This window comes from Phalaenopsis equestris, unplaced genomic scaffold, assembly GCF_001263595.1.
Source record: "Phalaenopsis equestris unplaced genomic scaffold, ASM126359v1 Scaffold000938, whole genome shotgun sequence".
Lineage (NCBI taxonomy): Eukaryota > Viridiplantae > Streptophyta > Magnoliopsida > Asparagales > Orchidaceae > Phalaenopsis > Phalaenopsis equestris.
The window spans coordinates 438,580-452,088 of NW_018165377.1; the positions used below are offsets into that span (position 1 = coordinate 438,580).

At 36.9% G+C, this 13,509-nt stretch overlaps 1 protein-coding gene across 3 annotated transcripts in view; it reads left to right on the plus strand.

Annotated features, from left to right (window-relative positions):
- LOC110032401 (histone acetyltransferase GCN5) overlaps positions 1–13,509 on the plus strand; it is a 114,029-nt gene that overhangs the window by 80,622 nt on the left and 19,898 nt on the right. For all 3 annotated transcript variants that reach the window (XM_020736028.1, XM_020736030.1, XM_020736029.1), the window contains exon 9: positions 3,870–3,924. In XM_020736028.1, coding sequence (XP_020591687.1) covers positions 3,870–3,924 — 55 coding nt within the window. The remainder of the gene's footprint in view (positions 1–3,869; positions 3,925–13,509) is intronic.

The following is a 13,509-nucleotide window of genomic DNA, read 5'->3' on the forward strand; positions in this document are numbered from 1 at the left end:
TATATATATATATATATGCAACGATGGGTCTTCTTCGCTCTGCTAGGGTTTCCGCTCATGGCAAACCCTAGCTCGAAACAGACATCTGTTTTTCGCTTGCTCGTTTCAATCCTTTCTGTCTTCGTCTTCGGCTCTGACTGGCGGAGGAGTTCGCGCCGTCGTCTGTTGCGTCATCTGCTGTGTCGTCGTGTCTTTGAGGCATCATCTGCCACATTGTCTAGCCTTCGCGCTGCAGATTCGTAAAGGCCGATCGACTGCTCCGCCACAGTTTCACTGCTCGACTGTTCGCGCACCGGTTGCGCCCATTTGCTGCAGGCTTGTGTGAAACACGCTAATGGCCTCAGGGTTTTCCTACGCTACCGCAGTCGTCGGTGATAATCTTGCCAAACCCTCCTATGCTATAATGATTCACAAACGCAACTTCCATTTTCACCTCGCAGATAGTCTGGTATTCCCGCAGATGTACCATGATTATGTTACAAGAAATGACAATTGCAATCTCATAAAAAAAGTAGAAAAAAAAAGCGGGCAAACCAGCAATACTCTTCTCTGATGCTGAAATTTCAACTCGTGCAGGAAAATACAAATTTACACTAGCTGGAAAGTTCCAATTAGGTTGCCTTAAGATTGAGATCATCAGTAAGGTTTTTGAAGATTTCAAACTGGTTGGGGATTGACAGCTGGGTCATTTTCACGGATGACATGTTATGATACAACTGAGCATAAAAGAAGATTACACGAGGATTTTCTTAAAGGAATTCATCACAATCGAGGGCAAAAATATAAAGTTGCTCAAATGGACCCTTAATTTTGATCTCAATCAAGAACCCCCAATTGCACATATCTGGTTCTCATTACCTGAATTCAAGCTTCAATTCTTTGACTTACCTATCTTATATACAATTGAGACTATCCTGGAGACCTTTGCAGGTAGACTTACCTACAGTTCATTTCTCAAGGCCCTCTATTACAAGAATTTTGATTGAAAGAGATATTACACTACCAGATGTAGAAGAAGTCAGGCTTGGATCTGCTCACAATGATTATTGACAAAAAAATATTATGGAACACCTTACTACTGCAAACACTGCAAGATGTTTGGACACTCGCAGGAGAAATGTTTCAAATTGCACCCTCAGTTGAGAATCAATAGTCAAAAGCTGGAACACACTATTAGTGCACCCCATGTGCATGAACGCGCTCCCAGCAAACCTGATGACAACCAACCTTAGGAGGGAATTACCATAAGATAGGAGTTGGTATCTACCCCTGAGATCCCTTCTCATGACCATACTTCAACGGCTAATATTCGAACCGAAAATCAGGATAGTCCCGTAGCTCCTATTCAAGAAGCATTAAGTGCAGAGGTAGTAATTCACACTTCACATATACTGGAACTTATCGCGGTGGCAACGACTGTCTTTCCTTCTACTACGGTTCTAACATCAAATCAGACTGAGGATCACATGAGCCAGTCTTCAGATGAAGAATGACAGGTTTACACTTCTCGACGAAAGAAGGCTCGGGGCACACTCCAACTTAGAAACTTAATAGATGATACTTTATTTACTCCTAACAATGACACGACTCTTCAAAATTTGTTATCTGGCTCTGCTCCTAAAACTAGAGGAAGAGACATGACACATGACTAAGACATGACTAAACTGACACGTCCCTATCTACTTGTTTTTAACACGTTTTAAATTTGTTTTACTTTTTATTGAGTCTATCTGTACCTTTTTGTTAGGGTGTTACTGTACTTGTATCGTATGGGCAGAGTGTCTCTTTTGGGTTCTCTCATACAACTTTTTTGTATCCTTTCTATTTTAATAATATCAGCCCTTGGGCTTTCATCCCCTGTCACAAACTGAGTTTCTTGTTTGCTACCTACGCTGCGTATTCCGGTCGCAGCCTTCTTCCCCGATCGCAGTCTGTGGCTTCGTTTGCTTTCGAGATTTGCGTTCCCTGTTTCAGTTCTTCGTTGCTTCAGCTCCAGTGTTGGCGCGTGGGGCTTTTGCATTTGGGTTTACTTTTGTTTCGGTTTGGGGGAATGGCCCCGAGTTATGCGGCGGCTGTCTCCGGGGGTTCTACTCCCGGAGCAGGCGGCCGTTCCTGTTTCTTCCCTCAAGAATTTCATGATGCACATGAATCTGAAGGTGGTTATACCTTGGTGGTTATACTTTTTAGAAAGAATGACAAACCCGCTTTGTTTCTCACTGATGAGGAAACATGTATATTGGCTTCAACATGTAGATATATTCTTGTTGGGAAATTTCCGTATGGAAATCCCAAGTTTTAGATTATTAGAAAGCATTTTGATTCTCTTAAGCTCACAGGGAGTTGGAAAGTTGGTTCGCTAGATGGCCGTGCTAGATTCGCTAGATGGCCGTCACGTTTTCATTGAACTCTCAAATGACGCAGATTATACCCAACTCTTCGCTAAAAAAGTTCTCAAAATTGATAATCGTTTTATGAAAATTCTGAAATGGACTGTGGATTTTGATCCTAAATTGGATTCTCCTAGTATCCCGGTTTGGGTTAATTTTACAGGGCTCAAGGTCTCTTCAATTATGAAACCCTTTATACATTGGCAACTGCTTTTGGGAAACCACTGAAGGTCGATACTCCCACGCTTGATACAACCAGACCATCTGAAGCTTGTGTGCTTGTAGAGCGCGACATCACTCAACCCTTTCTTTCCGAGATTTGGATTGACTCCCCTCATCAGGGTTATTAGCAGAAGATTGTGATGCGACCTCATCCCCAATACTACTCTCACTGTGGAATGTTTGTTCATAGCTCTTAATCCTGTTATTGGTTGCATCCCCATCTTCGGTCGGCTGTAGCCCCACCTCCTGTTTCTCAGCACATTCCTGCGGAGGTTATACCCTCTTCCTCACTGCTTGTGATACCTACTGCTATGCCCAAGGCGGATACGATGCAAAATGGTTTCTCTACTGATATTGTTTCGGAGAATGTTGATAAGGGTCGTTTGTTGGAGGAGAGTCAGGAGGTTGCCCCTGGAAGTCAGGACGCGGTCACTGTCCCTTCTTTTACTGGAGTGGACATACTATCCTCTCAGACTCTACCTATCGTGGAGGGTGCTCAAGCTCCCCTTTATGAGGTGATTGAAGATAGGGATGAAGCGAACATTCACATGCAGATGACGGAAAGTGTGTCTTCTAATACTAATGAGGAAGATTTAGAGCCAAACACAAACCATCTTACTGCTATTAATCAGTTGGTAGAACTACCTGTTGAGAGGGCAGGTGTTTCCCAAGTTTTGGAAGACTGTCATACACAAACTCAGGAACTCATCGCTGCAGCTGCCTTTCCGTCTACGGATCAGACTGAACAGTCTTCAGAAGAAGAATGACAAGTTTACACTTTTCGGCGGAGGAAGAAGACTGGGGACACAGTTCAGCTTGGAAACTTAATGGATGATACCTTGGTCACTCCTGACAATAGATATATATATATATATGTATGTAAGTATATTATTTTTTTCTTGCAAAAAAAGAAAATGGTTGGGCAGATAGAAAGAATACTGAATAGTATAGACCTATTTTTGCCACATACTAATTTTATGAATTTGTAATCCCCTTTCTACTAAATATTATCAATGATTGGAAATGTTTGAATTATATGGTTAAGTAGTTATATAATATAAATTGGATAAAAAGCTAGAAAAGAATGAACTAAGTTTTTAAATAACAAAAACTTCAGTCATTAGTTTCATTTGAGTTGTACATTAAAGCATGCCATTAATCCTTGCTACTTCTCTCTTACATTGAAGCATCTTTTCTGCTATGCTTACTGGTATTATATGTTGCGCATCTTACTTACTATTTGGATATTTTTCTTTTCAGAAGGAAGCTGGTATTCCTAGAAAGATTCTCAAAGTTGAAGATATTCCTGGTTTGAGTGAGTAATTACTAGCAGTTTCCCTGTTTCTTTTATTACGTGTAATCTTGTTTTCTACTTATAGGGCAGAGAACACAATGCAATTCAATATTTCATGCTTATCCTTTGAATCTTGTTAACTCCTCTTAAACACTTTTGCCTTCATGTTAGTAACCTAACGTTTACCTGTGCTGTATCATTTATCTGTTTGTAAAATCTGTTTGTATTACACGCCAAGTATTTGTGAATCATGCCTACAAAATTGATTCATTGTTTTGCTGCTTTAATTTTTTTGTTTGGTAACTTGCCTTTATTTGGATCTTATTGGTAAAGAGCAGAAAAAGAGATGGAACTTGTATCTTGCTCGCAATGGCAAGTAGATTCATCATGGTTGAGTAGTTAGAAATTATTTTTTACTCTGAAGAAATTTTCTTTAGAAGGGTTATTAAGTGGGCGGGAATTAACATGTTTGCGTTTGACTCACTATGACTTGTTAGTTGAGCTTGAATAGAATAGCAGAACAAATATCAGTAACATAGCAAAAAAAAAAAAATCCTCGACATTAATTTAACTTGTCTACTCACCATAATTGTGGCCATTGTAAGAGTTAATGATTTCATCTTTAATACTCTTGAGAATTTTGAATTTGCTATTTACAATGGTCAGATCAATGCCTAAGAATTGAGGGCGATTCTCAAATATTTTGGAAAATAATGTTATATGATGAGATAAATATCAATAGAAATAATGATATGAATTGAGTTACTTATGCCAACGGTCAATGCAAGCTCTTTCATTCATTTATTGATTCTTTAATGAAGAATTAATCAAATCTCTCCAAGTAGAATTTAAACCTATGATCGGTCATTCAATAGCTAAGAATTGTACAACTGAGCTTTTGAGGAACAATGTGAGATTCAACCTCATATATGTCAACTCACATTCTCAACTTATGAATAACTTTAGTCCAAAGCTTTTGTTTTTGTAATTCTAGGAGCTTCTTCATGGTGACTCTGTCTCATGCCTCATTTTATTGGGAATCTTAATAAAATTGATACCGGAGTTAACCCAAACTATAATAGAAATTGAAATATTATTTCTAAAAATTCAAATACATTACAACGGCGACTCTCCAAAAGAGGAAATAAATGCTGATGAACATAAAGAAGGTCCCTAGGGCGAGGGTGAAGGTGATGAACTCTGGTTGGACAGCAGGTGTGGGGGTGGTCTAGTGGTTGTGGCTGCATTAGGAAGGTTGTTGGGGGAAGGGCGGCAGCAAGGACCATGCAAGGAAGGCTGGCAGCAGTAAAGGAGATTATTGGGAGGGGTTGCGGCAGTAGGGAAGGGTGCTGGGAGGAGGTGTGGCAGCAGAGAAGGGTGCTCGGATGAGGTGCGGCAGCAGGGAAGGGTGTTGGAAATAGGTTTGGCAGCAGGGAGGACTGTTTGGAAGAGGTGCTACAGCAGGGAAGAAGGATCAGTCCAGCCTCCTATTGGACCGAGATTCTCCTTTGCTGAACCATTGGTCAGTTCAGCCGAGCCTTAAGCCCTGCGTCTAGGAGTCTATTTCATTTTATTCCACCTATATCCCAATTTTATATATTTCATATCCTTTTTGTCATTGGCATAGGCGATGCCATTTATAGTATATATATTCCTACGTTTCTATTTGTATAGTAAAGGAAAATTAAGGAATAATCATATAGTAATCGATAAATTATAATAGAAAAGACAAAGGGGGTTTCTGATGATTTTTAAATCTTTTTTATTAGGTAATGCTTTAGTCATATGCAGGAAGATAATAGCTACAGTTGTGGTAGAGCTCTATTATGGTTTTTTTACCACATTTTTCATTGGGCCCTATTATCTCTTTTTTTTCGTGCTCAATATGTTAGAAGTAATCTAGAAAGAGCTATCTGCAAGAATTAGTTTTATTTTTGAGATAACCTATGATGTTTATATCAATCTATTGCCTCTACAACTAACATTGAGTAGACCTCATACAATAATTTGCTAAATTCTATCTTATCTTTTGTTTCATTTTATTGGGAGCAATCATAAAATATTTTTTATTATGAATCTACTATCATAAATTCATTGCTCAATCACAGCATTCAATGTGTATTATAGAGTAATCTTATTTTTTCAATAATCATCTTCTTTCAGTTGAAAGTTTCATTTAGCCTTTTTGGTTGAGCTTTCAATTTTAATGTTATCTAGGTGTATAATAAATGTTAGAGGTTGAGGGCAGTGCTAATTATTTTTAATAAGGGGACTGAAACACGTTGGAAAGCCAAAATTCATATATAATTCCTCATTGTCTCTAGAAAGTGTTGAATCCTCAAAGAACAAAAAGGGTTGAAATCTTCAATATCCATGGGAAAAGAAATCTCTCAAGGCAACCGTGAAAGCTCAATTTAATTATAACTCTGAATTACAGTTTACCCTAAGCTTGTACATAGGAAGATCCTTATTGTGTTCTAGCATATTCAAGATAAAAATGTCAAATATCCTTGATAAGTAGCCCATTGAATAAACGAACAACTCAGTTTGGTATCTATCGCAATAACTAGGCACAAATATATACTTTCATTGTTTTTTGTATTCATCGAGTCATTGCTTTATTTTTCTTGGTTCTCTCCAGTTGGAGCTAGTTGCCTCTTGGCAGTTTTTCTGTGTACTTTTCCCTCATTTTTTTTGTATGTTACTCCGTGTTATTATTATTATTATTATTATTTTTCTGGATGTTATTGGTTTCTCTCTTAAAAGCTTCTTGACAATACATCAGTGCCTTATCTTCATTGTCTCTCTCCCATTTCGCCTCCACCTTTTCATTACTAACTTATTACTCAATCTCGCAAGTTTTTTTTATTTCTCAAAATGTATATTTATAATTTTTTTTTTTCAGTGGACAAAAAATTACTATAATTGAACATATCATTATAGGTGTATAATAATTGTTGGAGGTTGAGGGCAGTGCTAATTATTTTTAGAAAGGGGGCTGAAACACGTTGGAAAGCCAAAATTCATATAATTTCCTTATTGTTTCTAGAAAGCGCTGAATCCTCAAAGAACAAAAAGGGTTGAAATCTTCAATATCCATGGGAAAATAAATTTCTCAAGGCAACCATGAAAGCTCGATTTACTTGGTTATCAAAATTCTGGATTTCAGTTTATTCTAAGTTTGTACATAAGAAGATCCTTATGGATTTTTAGCATATTCAGAATAAAAATGTCAAATACCGTGATAAGTAGCCCGTTTCATAAGCGAACAACTCAGTTTGGTATCTATCGCAATAACCAGGCACAAATATATACTTTCATTGATTTTTGTATTCATCGAATCATATGTCTATCTTTCTTGGTTCCCTCCAGTTGGAGCTAGTGGCTTCTTCGTAGTTTTTCTCTGTGACCCCAAAACGGCGATCCCTTTTTTGAACATACTTGGTATCAGAGCCATGTTGGGCTAAAATCTTTTCTGTATCTCAGGAAAAACCGAGTAGAGGTTTCTTAATTATAGTTGTAATAATCAATATACTCTGTGTAGAATCTTTCTTAGTTTTTGTTCATGAAATTTTGACATCCTGAGTTAAGAAGGTATGAATACTCATTAACGTCCTTTTCAGCTTATGCATACTTATTTCTGGGTTTATGATTTTTGAGGCCGAACACTGTCGGATATTAATTTATGATCTACAAATGAATATTGATCAGGACGCTGTGTCCTATTAATTCAGCCAGTAACCTTGAGTGCCACGACGAGACTCTGGAATGAGCACTGTGGAATTGTAGGGGTGAAAATAGGGGTGAAAAGGAAAATGAATTAATAGGGTAGCATTCAGGAACCTGATCATGTTTCGTTTCTGATCGTATTTTAATAATTTGATCTAGATATCTGCTATAAAAAAACATAAGATCCAGGGATAAACGTTATAAGATTGAGGGCAGACGAATCTCATGAGCTAAAACCAATTAAGAAGTTGAAAAGAGAATTTTGATTATATAACTAAGTTATAAAACTTTGAAACGGTAAGCCTGAGTTACTTTCACTTTATCGCTCGTCTCTTTCTTCTGTTTTTATGAACGATTGGATTCAATCTTCTGCATCCGATTACAAAGCTGCACTTACTGCAACTCAATCCCTTGAACCACCTGCTCTTGGTTTTGTTAATCCAGCCGAAGCCAGACAAAACACTACATCTGCTTTAAGCGCCATTGTAAAACAAAATAATACTTTAATTCAACTTGTTTTAAAACTATCTGATAGATTGATTAATCTTGAAGATCAGATTAAACTTTGCATAGTTTTAAGAATCAACCTGATTCTGTGGAATTGTTAAGAAAACAAATTGAGGGATTATCGATTTCTGAAATCTCATCTGCACCTAAGATTTCAAAACCAAAAGGCAAACTCTTTGTTTACAGGAATCCCAAATTCATCTTCATCTCTGAAAAGTCTAAGAAAAATTGACATCATGTCCTCATCAAGAACTGTTACTGCCCCATCAGTATTAAATAATCCTAGTACTTCTTCCAATCATATCTCTAATCTAGATGATCAAATCCGAGACTATCGGATGAGATCTCGAATTGCTTATGAGTTACAGAGAAGGTTGCCAAGAAGAATATCATATACGAGGACACTTGAAAGTCGACTGGATCCAGAACAACAGTTGCAAATCTCTCAACATAAACGAGCAAATCTTGTAACAGCTGAGACTTTGTATCAAGATGGATTCTCTGTCTCGCAACACCGTGTTTATCAACACTATTCTGAGGAACGTGTGTTGGTAACAGATGATAATCAAGTGAACCTTCCTTTTGTACGCCAACAGTCTTACCAAAGACTCGTACAAGAAGGAATACAACACATACATCTAGGGCTTTATTATGGTTCATCTGCATGTCTTATATCGAAGAGATGCAGGAACTACTGCTTTAGTTGTGTTACGCGATACAAGATGAAGATCAGATGTATCTATCATAGGTACCATGGAGGTTGATCTGTGCCAAGGAATACAACTTGTGTATATAGCTCCTAATATAATGATGTCCATACATGATTTTTATAATCATGTCGAACTAGTTGTATTAACATATGGATATCAGCACTGACAAGCTGGCGAATCTAATCTCTTAATCACTCGAGCTCTTGTTGCAAGATTAACAAATACTAGTTATGTTGGTTTCCGTTATAATGTTTCTGGAATAGCGGATTATCTCGCTTCTCATGGTGTTCTAGCTCTACCAGGAACAAAACATTCCACGGAGCAACTTAAAGGCTTGGATTGGAACCTCAAGCCCACGGAGAATCAACTAATAAATTTACCACGAACATTATCCATGCGACAACGAATAGATGGGACTATTCGTCTATCATTCTCCGATTATACTCCTACCACTCCTCCAGTTCAACCAAATGAATTTGAAGCAGAGGAGGAAACTGCTTTTATGATGTTTTCAAAAGATCTAATTTATGATCAAACAGATGAAGAATCTGATGATGATTTTTCATTGTTTTTATACTTCAATAAACTGAATAATGACACTAAGTCATTCACGAAAGTTGGTGGGAATGATGCTGATGATGCTGCTGCTATTGATGATGATGATGAGATTGATTTTGTTGCTAATAGAAGCAAGAGCTATCAACAAATCTTATGGGAAAGATATCAAAATGGTGATCCTACAGTTGGACCACTAGGGCATCCAAGTGGAAAATATGATTATCTAGTAGAATATTCCGTAAAGATTGATAATACACCATTCATTGCTACTGGATGGGTGATGAAAATAATGAAGATAATCAGCCACAAAATAATAAAGTTGATGAGATGATTCAGATGAATTCTTTTCAATTCTAAATGGAAATATTAACACTGAAGATTCTAAAACTGACAAGGATTTGATATCTTTTGATCATCACAATTTCCCACAAAACCTCTGCACCCTCCAAAAATATATTTCACATTGTGAAAGTCCACCTAAACCAGAGCTAATATCATTAACTCCACATACCAATACAATCCCTACCAGTCCCAACACCTCACCAGAAATACCACAGCCAGAAATTGCTTATCATAGTATTGAAAGTCAGTTGAATGATTTTGAATATCCTGTTTTAAGAAGAATGGTGAATAAAATTTATAAAGCCTATGATTCCATATCTTCTTCCCCTTATTTACCCCCTAATGAACCTACTATGGGACCAGTTGCATACCCCCCTGCAACTAGTCGGCAGCATGAACCATCAGCCTCATCGTCATACAATAATTATAGGGCGAAATCTTCTGATTTTAGAAGAACTTATCTCCAAAACATGTGGAATCTACCCTCTGCAAACAGTACACAAGGAGTCCTACTTGTTCTTCCTGATGATTTCTCGTTATATGATGATGTAATTTCAAGATGAGAATCAATCACGTTAAATTTGCTGAATGAAAAATAATTTGCTGATAACATATCTAAGGTGTTGTACATTGAAAATCTTCTTGGCGAAGTTGAAAAGAAGATTTGGATACAATGGAGGATGGCATACGAAAGAGAATATGAGGCGTTGATTGATGCTGCTGATGATCCTCAAAATATACTTTCTCATATACGTCATGTTATATTACTTGAAGATCTGTTCCAGGGATCAACGGAGGAACAAAATAGCGCATATCTAGACCTTGAAAGACTGGTATGTTCTGAAATTAAAAATATGTTCGAATACATGAATGATTACAAAACACTTCCTACAAAATCTGGGAGTTAAAAAAAAAATGTCTTCAGTAATTGGTGATGAAATTGAAAAGGCTTTCAAGGAAAAACATCCCGGAAACACTATTGGAGTAATGCCCAGGATACGTTTTACGTATCTATACTTATCCGATCTATGTAAAATGGCCGGAATTCAAAAGGGCATCAAAGGCTTATCCATCTGCAAAAAGATTCCAGTTCCTGGATATTACAATAGTCACAAGAGATACGGATTGCGAAAAACTAAGAGCTACAAGGGCAAGCCTCATGACTCACAGTTTGGGTTGTGAAAATAAAAACAAATCAAAATCTTCCAAATGTAGATGTTACATTTGTGGAGAAGAAGACCATTTTGCTCGAGAATGTAAAAGTAAAACAGAAAATATGGCAAGAGCGACTGTTGTTAGCAATCTGGATCTACCAGACAATTATGATATTCTATCAGTAGATTTCGATGAAGATTCATCTGATGCAATCTGTTCTATCTCTGAAGGGAAAGTTAGTATCAATACCATCCTACATATAAAATCAGCCCTGGAAAACTGCCCAAATGAAGAGATAATATACATGTTGAAGAAAGATTTCAGATGGAGATATAAAGTTAAAATTTCTGAAGAGCAGGAGATGCAATCATCAATGAGAATTCAATAAACCCATTGTTGGCCATCATTTCAGATGCACATATTGCTCTATTACAACCGACATGAATATGAGGATCCACTGTGCCATTTGCAAAATGACTGCATGTCCGCTCTGCTCCAAATTTTATCTTGAAATTGAAATTAAAAAGGAGCTCACACTGTTGCAATTTCAGTCAAAAAACTCTTTGATCCATGAACTTATTAAATATGTTGATCATTTGAATGAGGAAAATAAGAGATTGAAAGAAAAAATTCAATCGGAAGAAGAAAATCAGCTACACGAAAGCTTCAAGGAACTTTCTTCGCATGATAAAGGTAAAGCTATAATTGAAGAAAATGAAGAAGATTTAACTCAATTCATTGAGGAAGCCAGTGGAGTTAAAGTTCTATGTGAAGCAGTCAAAGAACAAGCCCAAAGAAATCCAAGAAGAATGATGAATCGGCTTTACAATATAACTGTTACCTTCGAAGTTCCAGGTACTGAAAGATTTCATCTTAAAGCTATTATTGATACGGGTGCAACAACTTGTTGTGCTAATATTAATAATATTCCAAAGGAGGGCACTGAGGAATTAAATTATCAGGTCAAGTTCAGCGGAATTAATTCAACCACTCAAGCTGAAAAGAAGATTAAAGACGGAAAAATGTATATTGGAGAACATAGTTTCAGAATTCCATTAATCTTCATTATAGACATTGATGTAGTTGACGGGATACAAATGTTAATCGGATGTAACTTCATAAGAAGCTTGCACGGAGGAATGCGCGTGGAAGGAAATACTGTTACTTTTTACAAAGAAATCACGCACGTCCCGACAACTCTAGATGTTGAAGTTGAAGCAAAACAGATCCAGGAGCTCGAAATGGATTACAGTTTCTTTCTGGAACTACAGCCTCCTGAGTTTGCCTGGGGTTTCTCAGAAAACAACTTCACAAAGAAATTTCAGCCGTTACTAAACAGATTAATGAATAATGGCTACATCGGTGACAACCCTTTACAACACTGATCGAAGAACATATTCTGTAAAATTGAGGTAATCAACCCTGATATTACTATACAAAATAAACCTTTGAAACACATAACGCCAGCCATGCAGTTGCAATTTGAAGAACATATTAATGCATTGCTTAATCTCAAGGTTATACGTCCTAGTACAAGTAGACACAGAACCATGTCAATCATCGTACATTCAAGCGTAACAATTGATCCTAAAACAAAGAAGGAGGTGAGGGGTAAAGAGAGAATGATATTTAATTACCAATCTCTTAATGATAATACCCATAAGGATCAATACTCGTTGTCAGGTATAAATACTTTAATTAAAAAGATAGGCAACAAGAATATATACTCAAAATTTGATCTTAAAAGTGGTTTCCATCAAGTAGCAATGCATCTTGATTCAATTGAATGGACCGCTTTTTTAGTACCTATAGGACTTTACGAATGACTTGTAATGTCATTCAGATTGAAAAATGCACCTGCCATTTTTCAACGGTAGAGGGATAAGCGTTATAAGATCCAGGGATAAGCGTTATAAGATTGAGGGCTTATCCCTGGATCTTATGATTTCTTATAGCAGATATCTATATTAAATTATTAATCAGAAACGAAACATGATTAGGTTCTTGAATGCTACCCTATTAATTCCTTTTCACCCCTACAATTCCACAGTGCTCATTCCAGAGTCTCGTCGTGGCACTCAGGGTAACTGGCTGAATTAATAGGACACAGCGTCCTGACCAATATTCATTTGTAGATCATAAAAATTAATAATCGACAGTGTTCGGCCTCAAAAAACATAAACCCAGAAATAAGTATGCATAAGCTGAAAAGGACGTTAAGGAGTATTCATACCTTCTTAACTCAGGATGTCAAAATTTCATGAAGAAAAATTAAGAAAGATTCTACACAGAGTATATTGATTATTACAACTATAATTAAGAAACCTCTACTCGGTTTTTCCTGAGATACAGAAAAGATTTTAGCCCAACATGGCTCTGATACCAAGTATGTTCAAAAAAGGGACAGAAAATAATTGGGGTCACAGAGAATTTTTGACGGAATTTATAACAAGAAGCGTTCAAAACAAACTGAAAGAGATGATATTAATAGTAAAGAATGCTTACAATATTAGAGAAGTAGGCACTTGGTTGAAGACCGGTGTCTACAACTCAATACAAATGACACTTATATAGATAAGTGATCTGGCAAAACCGGAGCCAGAAT